This window comes from Nycticebus coucang, chromosome 3, assembly GCF_027406575.1.
Source record: "Nycticebus coucang isolate mNycCou1 chromosome 3, mNycCou1.pri, whole genome shotgun sequence".
Taxonomy (NCBI): Eukaryota; Metazoa; Chordata; class Mammalia; order Primates; family Lorisidae; genus Nycticebus; species Nycticebus coucang.
Genome location: NC_069782.1, coordinates 133,310,884 through 133,319,596, shown reverse-complemented (window position 1 = coordinate 133,319,596; position 8,713 = coordinate 133,310,884). Strand labels below are relative to the sequence as shown.

Genomic DNA, 8,713 nt, shown 5'->3' with positions numbered 1-8,713 from the left:
TATTTTAGCAGAAGTGAGGTCGTATGACTTGTGAAATGTTTGTGAGAAAAATAATCTCACAGTGGGGAAAAAGGAAATAGAAAAAAACATATAGATATGTATTTATATTGATAGACACATTTTAAGCACCTCTCAAAGAAAGTGTTTCTATGTGGAAAGACACCTCCCAGCGAATTACCAGTAAAAACATTTGTGTCTGTGTGTGTGTGCATGTGATGTAGACTGGATGGCTAGGAACACTAACAAGTCTGTAAGGGTCACAAGACTTCGAGGACTGCAAGTTTTAAAACAGAACTTACACACAAAAAATCTGCAAAGGGTTCTCATGCAGGACAATCTAGTTTCAGACACTCAATAAAGACTGCTTCCCAAAATAGATTAAGAAATAACTTTATTTTTTGTCTGTCAATCTCATGATTGAAAAGACATGTTGCTCCCAAATAGACAAGAGGCATAATCTGAAACAAAATTATTTCTAAGAATTTAGCTTATGAACTCATTACACTGCAAATCAGAGAAGGATCACAAAAAGCTGCAGCCAACATTTAAAACTGGTAAAATACTCTATCCCAGGCTTAGTAGCAGAAATTTTAAAGCTTTATCAAAACCACATCAGCCACAGAATAGCAACAATAGAGGCAATAACTGTTGTGCTTTCAACTTAAGGAAAGTGTTCAAAATATCATCCCATTTCCTATAAAAAAATCATTTCCCAAAAAAGAACTGTTTGATTTAGTCAAAAGACCATTAGAACTGGAACGCTCTTCGACTTCAGTCTAGGTTTTCAACATTATCTCTAACTAATACTTTGACAGAATTTGGCTTCTCAGAAGTCTTTGTCATTTAAGCACAGTGTGGAATGGGAAAAAGTGTGTAGTTACAAGGAAACTAGAAGAGTACAAAAAATAGTCACTTCTGAAACTCACTGATGCTCAAGAAATCAGAGACCCTCCATTAAAGTGGGTCTCATGCCTGAGAGCTTTGTGCTTGAGGAAATACTACTTAGAGGTAGCTCTGGTTCTGGTTTATATTTAATTACAATTTGCTGTATCCAGCCACAAGAAAGTTCTAACATTTTCAGCAAAGTGAGTGTAAATTTCCTCCTTACCTACCCTATAGCTTCTCCATAGAAAAGGGTAAGAAAAAGCTTAATGTGACTCCACATGAAATAGCAGCTAATTCGGCAATTCATACACTGACAGGTTGAATTAACAGGACTAGGAAAGGCACCATGGTGCCCCGAGCTCTAGGAACTGGAACTATAGAAGTGTGGAGGTCTGGTGTGTCACAGCACTCAGGGAAAAGGGGAGAGGGGACTGTTAGGGTGCACGTATGGAGTTCTTTTATGCATATTTCATGGCACTTCCTGCCATAGCAACAAAACCACCGAATCAGGAAAAAATCCGACTGTACTATTAGATTTCAAAGAAGTCTGCGCCCCTCATCCACTCCCTACCTACACCTCATGCAAGAATGAAAGATCACTATTATCTATCCAAATATAGCCTAACAAGAGGTGGGCCAGAATACAGCATAGTCTTATAACAAAACACTTTTTGAAAAAATTTATGTAACTTTAACACACTGACTGCCACACTAGGAGAAAAAAAATTCTTCTTGGGGCCACAGTGTTTTATGATGTCTAGACAGGTCAAGAGACATGTGAGTCCTATCTGCTTCACAAGGTCCTGGCTCAAAACGAGCCCAAGTGAAATACAACTCAGAGGGCAGTTAATGTGTTAAATATTACAATGAATGCTTCACCTCTACGTATGTGTCATTATGTAGTCTTGCACCCATATGAATATGGTCATATTTAAAAAAGAACTCAAGCACAACACTGAATCCAAAAGGCAGTTTTAAGGGAGATGCAAGAACAGATAAGAACCCTACCTGGAGCCGGAGCCTCCACCACGCCACTCTGAGCCTCTCTCCTTGAGTCAATATTCTGAATGTCAAGTTGAAAGGAAAAGAATCAAATATTCAGACCAAATTAATTAGATGCCACAAACTATTTAGCACACAGGGTATCACTGAAAAAATATCCACTGCCTGAAGTATTCATTTTTAAAAAGTTCATAAAATGAAAATGTCAAAGGAGAAAGTGGCTATGAGAACCTTCCTACCCACTTTCTCTTTAAAATAAATCGTTAAATACACTGGGCAACACTATACTGTCATTTTTATCGTAACAATATAAACAATTTCCATCATCCTCAATATTACTTTATAAAGATATATATTTCTAAAGGCTTTAAAAACATTTTTCAACCCAGCATTTGAGAATAAAGCATTAAAAGAGTTTTGTATACAGTAACACATTCATGTGGTAAGTGTATGAATTTACAACAATACATAATATATATATGTATATATATTTATATAAAAACAAACTTGGCCAGAAGTTAAGGCTACCTACAAAGTTGTCCAAGTAAATTATGCTTGTCAAAACAATTACAAAATGAAAGTCATACATGCATTTTTAAATCATCTAAACCACTGACAAAATAAGGTTCAGCATCCAAAGTTTTTCAATTAACTGCAAGAAAGTGCTACATTTACATTTTCTTAGTATAAATCAGTGTTCCCACAAAATTACATTTAATTTTGCACCTGTCTCAAAAGTAACACAACTAAAAACAAACTCTTACACTTTGGTACCCAGCACTCTTAAGAGAGAACAGGTTGTGAATGGCAGGTACTGAGCATCTTTGACAAACGTACTGTCTCATTCACCAAAGTCCAGTTGGTAATACTGTTTGACCTGACATGGTTGAAATTTTAAGCCTCACAAGGGATGAAGAGCGAACATTTCATTAATAATTACACATTTCACCAACCACAGGATAAAGGTTTTAAGGCTTTTCCCACTCAAAAGTAAATAACTTAAATATGGAACAAAATAAAACCAAAATATAAGTAGCCTCATTTCAAAACAATGACAAGTCAATTCTGACATTTGCCTAAATACTTAAATCCTTCCTAAAAAAGTATTCTGAACAAATGCCTCTTTTAAAATTAATTTCAGAAAATTAATATTTATACATATAACTCAAAGCCTGCAATCCCCTCACAGAGTTTTAAATGAACAGACTGCACTACGATGGAGGGAACTCATTTACCTCATGTATTATTTTAAAAAATTAATGGAGGCAGTTAAATCTATATTACTTTGAATTTGGTGTTTTACATTTCCAATTTGCACATCTAAAAGCTACTTTTTTATTCTTTCCAAACTTTGTACAACATATATTTTAGGATGAAAATTCTCAGCAAATGGTGATAGGAGCAAGATTTTTTAAATGATAATGTTTAATGCTAAGGCTGTAATGTCTCTATTGATCAAAAAGAAAATCCTATTTATTTTTATTTATTTATTTTTTGAGACAGAGTCTCACTCTGTTCCCCCTGGTAGAGTGCCATGGTATCATAGCTCACAGCAACCTTAAACTCGTGCCTTAGCCTCTAGAGTAGCAGAGACTATAGGCTCCTAACACAATGCCTGGCTATTTTTAGAGGCAAGGTCTTCATCTGGCTCAGGCTGGTCTTGAACCTGTAAGAGCAAGCAATCTACCAGCCTCGGCCACCCAGAGTGCTAGGATTACAGGCATGAGCCACCATGCCTGGCCTAAGAAAATCCTATTTCAGACTTGATTAAAATATAGTGTTTTAGGCACTATCTTAATAAAGCTAGCACCCTCAATTATTAGCTCATACCTGAATAGGTAATTATTTTCAACAAACTAATGAAATAATTTTTCTCTTTTAAAAGAGTTTTTTTCCTATTTAAAGATAAAATATATTTATTTACTGAATCAATAGAACATTTTGAGCAACTCATAGTTTTATGACAGCTGATTCACCGAAAGAAAATCATTTCAACCCTTTACAGCAGAGTGTCAACTATAGAATTTAGGCATCACTGAGAAGTCAGGGCAGGTAAAAAGACATTTATTAATACTTAGTGACGTAATAGTTTTTTTTTTAAATAACTTCAAACATTATTTCTCTTAACAGTTTTCAGATAATAGTGCCTAAGGAATACAACTTTTAAGATAAATATACAAAATCACCTGGGGAATTAGTGCAAGATGCTACTTTGCCAAAATGGCCTAGCATCTGTCTTAGTTCACTTTCCCTTCATCTTTGCTTTAAAAAGAAAAAACAGAAAACAAAAAAAACACCTAGAAGGTGAGGCAGGTGATTGTCTTCGTGAGCTGTCTGATATAGACTGTGGCAGAAGATGAAGAGAATAGAATGATGTTGGAAATGCCAAACTCAAGCACAGAAGGCTTTCCATTGTTATGATCCAGTGGAATGCAAGCTAGGAATAGGATAGAACTTGGAAATCCGGCTTTGTGTTGATGGGTTAAGGCATTCAGACTCCCCAGTCATTTTAAAGAACACTTCCTGTTCCTGCAGTTTCCTGGCAAACTCTTCCTCCAGTGTCTTGAAAAGAAAGGAAAAATGAAATTGTTATGTGCTGGTATTACAAATAAAATTTATATTGACAACCAAGATAAAACTACTTGTCCAAAACACTTTCTCTGTGTACTACCCCAAAGAAGATACAGCATTTACACACCCCTAGTTCAAGTCCAGCTCAGCCATATGAATGGATAAAGTGGGTCCATTTCTTTACTTCTTTGTATTAGAGAATCATTTAATTCCTCTACTGTAAAATGGGAAGGAATAATACCACCTACCTCACTGATTTGCTATGTGAAGATTAAACTTGATAATAATGTACTTAATACATATATGCATTCCAATAAATGGTACCCACTATTATCTCCCACATGGAACTTATCTCTTTCTACTTTTTATTTTAGTTACTGATGTGCCTCTTTTCTTCCACACTAGACTATAAGCTGTTTAAAGGTAGGACCTAAACCAAATTCATATTTACATCTCCATAATACAGAGCAAATAAGAAGCACTTGAAAAATATCTCAGGCATTGTTGTGAAATGAATGCGTACCCCCAAAATTCATGCATCAAAACTTAATCCCTAATGTGATTAATAGGAGGTGGGGCCTTTGGGAGGTGATTAGGTCATGAGAGTGGAGCCCTCAGAAATGGGATTAGTGCTCTCATGAGGGCCTGAAGAGAAAGTTCTTCCCTTCTTCCATGTGATGGCACAGAGAGAAGTCAGCAGTCTTGTAACCGAGAAGAGGGGCATCACAGAATCTGATCATGCGAGCACCCTGATCTCAGACTCCCCAGCCTCCAGTTTATAGTATTTTGCTATAGGTACCAATGACTCTGTGAACAAGTGATTCAGTGACAAGTGCTATTTGTAGGTACAAACCAAGTATAGGGAAAGATGGAAGGATACAGAAAGGTTTCTCACAAGAGGTAAAACACGAGCTTAGTCTTGAAGGAAAGATAAGAATTTGATGGGCAGGCTGGGGAAGGCATGCCAGATAGAAGGAGCTAAAATACCATGGCACGAAAGCAGGAAACCAAAGACTTGGTATGAAGAATAGTGATTACGGCCAGTACTAGAACATGGACTGGAAACAGAGTGGCTAGCAGGAGATAAAGCTAGAAATGGTGATTGTGACCCAAGTGTGACACTATGAAGGCTTCAAAGACAAATTAAGGCATTAATATTTTATTCTGATGGAACTGAATATTACCAACACCACTGTGACAGTATCAGAGATGTTACTAAGAATAAACACTCTGGTGATGGCGGCCAAGCAGGGAGAAGGGAAAGGGATTAGAAATCAGAGGGCCCATTAGGACATTACTGAACAATTTAAGCAAGCAGTGGAGAGCAGCGGGAAAGGAGGAGAAATATTAATTGGCATCTGACTGATGTGGGGTGTGACAGAAATGAAAATAACTCAGGTTTCTAGCCTAGATGTCAATTAAGGAATGGGAATATAGGAAGAATATCTGATAGTGAGTGGGAATGTAGGGAGGGGGAAGAGGTGAGTTAGAAAAAAAGGAAAAAAGAACATTGAGCTTGGACTTATCTCCAAGTTTGGATTCTTTAGTCAACATTCATGCACTGATCATTTACAACATGCCAAGAACTATACTAGAAGCTACATATATATATGTATGTATGTACGTACCTATGTATGTATGTACGTATATATGTACGTATCTATGTATGTATGTATATATGTACGTATCCATCTATGTATGTATGTATGTATATATGTACGTATCTATGTATGTATGTATATATGTACGTATCCATCTATGTATGTATGTATGTATATATGTACGTATCTATGTATGTATGTATCTATGTACGTATGTATGTATGTATATATGTACGTATCTATGTATGTATATATGTACGTATCTATGTATGTATGTATATATGTACGTATCTATCTATGTATGTATGTATATATGTACGTATCTATCTATGTATGTATGTATATATGTACGTATCTATTTATGTATGTATATATGTACGTATCTATGTATGTATGTATCTATGTACGTATGTATGTATATATGTATGTATGTATGTATGTACGTATCTACACATGTATGTATATATGTACGTATCTATGTATGTATGTATATATGTACGTATGTATGTATGTATGTATATATGTACGTATCTATGTACGTATGTATGTACATATCTATGTATGTATGTACATATATATGTATGTATCTATGTATGTATGTGTGTATGTACGTGTATATATATAGCTTCTAGTATAGTTAGTGCCTTACGAGGGCACTAATCTCACTTATGTGGGTTCCACTCAGTGTGTGTGTGTATATCAGTGAACAAGAGATAATGTCCCTGCTGTTACAAAGTTTGTCTTCTCGTGGGAGGTGACAATAAACAAATTGGAGGTGGTGATGCTTGTTAGAAAGAAAAAGAGGGAAGAGTGAATACAGAATGCTTGTTTGAGGTGGGTATGGGGGCTATTTTGATAGTGATAGTGATCCAAAATAGGAATCATGGATGAAATGATTTGAACAGATGACTGAATGAAAGGAGGAGAAATATGTGTAACATCCAGGGGGAAAATAGGAGCTTACAGTCAAACATAAATAAAAACAATGAATGATAAAGCAGCCATTCCTTGAGTCCTGACTATGGCTCAGGTTCTAGATAAGTGGTATAGATACATCACTTTTTTAAACCTTTCTTAACCACCCCGACTAGGTAGTTAATGCAATCCTCACTTTACAAATAAGGATATCTGGGCCTAAAAATATTAAGTGACAAAATTAATTAGCACATATTAGCACTGAGATTTGAACCCACATCTGTATAACTTACGAGTTTGTGCTCTATAAAAACCCCTACTATTCAAATTTGGAAATGGGCCATAAATATGCAACAGCTGGAGCCAAGAAGAGCCATAAGATCATCAAGGTAAAGAACAGAATTAAAGGTCCAAAACTGGGAAATGCTCACACGTTAGGAAGACAAAGAGGGTGATAAGGAGCACAGAGACTGAGCAGAGCAGAGTTATGTCACAAAACCCAGGTGAGAAGAACATTTTAGGAGACATGACTTTTAATAAGAACAGTTAACTAAGACCATAGGATTTGGTTATTAGCTACTCATTTATGACCACTGTCAACAAGCTCACACGGGGAATTTGGGGTGGAAGCTAGACCGTAAGAGTTAAAAAGAGCAATTGGAGGAAGGGACTTTTCACTGTTTATCATTCTGTACCTTCTGAATTCTGAACTACAAGAAATTTACAATAAGTAAAATTTAAATGAAAAAGCCACACCATCAACTTACTTAAGTTGTTTCACTTTCTCTAGAAACCTCTGGCACACAGTAGAGGCTAAGTACATATTTTCTTCATTAATTAGAGGGACAGAAGAAAGGAAGCAGGCAGGAAGCCCCAAAGAAAAGTTAAGTTTGAGGGTTAGTGCAAAGGGATATGGATCACACAATGATAGAAAAACAATACTGAGATGGATAACCGGTAAGATCAGGCTAGCATGGAGTCAAGTTTAAACAACGACAAAGAGGGAGGGTGAGAAGCCATCCATATTTTAAATGGATTTCATATTTATAAAGCATAGCAGGGCCTTGTAATTTGGCTCTAGTAGATCTTGCCCAGACTTAGCCGTCATCACTTCTTTTCTTTCCTTCTTAACACTTACAGACAGGAGCACAATGTTCCAATGATAGAAATCTATTTTTAATTGTCTGTACACATCATTTTCATTCATCCTATTCTCTCTACTTAAAATCACCCAATTTCACCCCAATCTGTCCATTGCCTAGCAAGCTTTTTTTTTTTAAAGAGACAAGAGTCTCACTTTGTCACCCTTGGTAGAGTGCCCTGGCGTCACAGCTCTTGCCTCAGCCTCCTGAGTAGCTGGGACTACAGGCACCCACCACAACGTCCAGCTATTTTTTTGTTTGCAATTTGGCCGGGGCCAGGTTCAATCCTGCCACCTTCGGTATATGGGGCCAGCGTTCTACTCACTGAGCCACAGGCGCTGCCCATTGCCTAGCAAGCTCTTACTCATCCTGAAAGCCTCACTTGGCTTATAAGGCATCTCCTCTCTAAAGCCTTTCCCTGACTTTCTCAGGCACATTCAAGCTCTCTGCTTCCTTTCCCCTCATATCTTCAACTTACCTCCTACACAGCAATGACTCTACCAATTTGTAATTGCTTGTCACTGAGATTCTCAACCTTTTGCAGATCAGGACGTTGTTTTTTCATCTCTGTCTCCTGCCCTGGACTCCTTATCTGAC

At 36.7% G+C, this 8,713-nt stretch overlaps 1 protein-coding gene across 2 annotated transcripts in view; it reads right to left on the bottom strand.

The window, feature by feature from the left end:
• Nucleotides 1-376: 376 nt before the first annotated feature.
• Nucleotides 377-8,713, bottom strand: part of SLK (STE20 like kinase) — a 79,469-nt gene continuing 71,132 nt past the window's right edge. For both annotated transcript variants that reach the window (XM_053583153.1, XM_053583154.1), the window contains one exon: nucleotides 377-4,449. In XM_053583153.1, coding sequence (XP_053439128.1) covers nucleotides 4,303-4,449 — 147 coding nt within the window. In that variant the 3' untranslated portion in view covers nucleotides 377-4,302. The remainder of the gene's footprint in view (nucleotides 4,450-8,713) is intronic.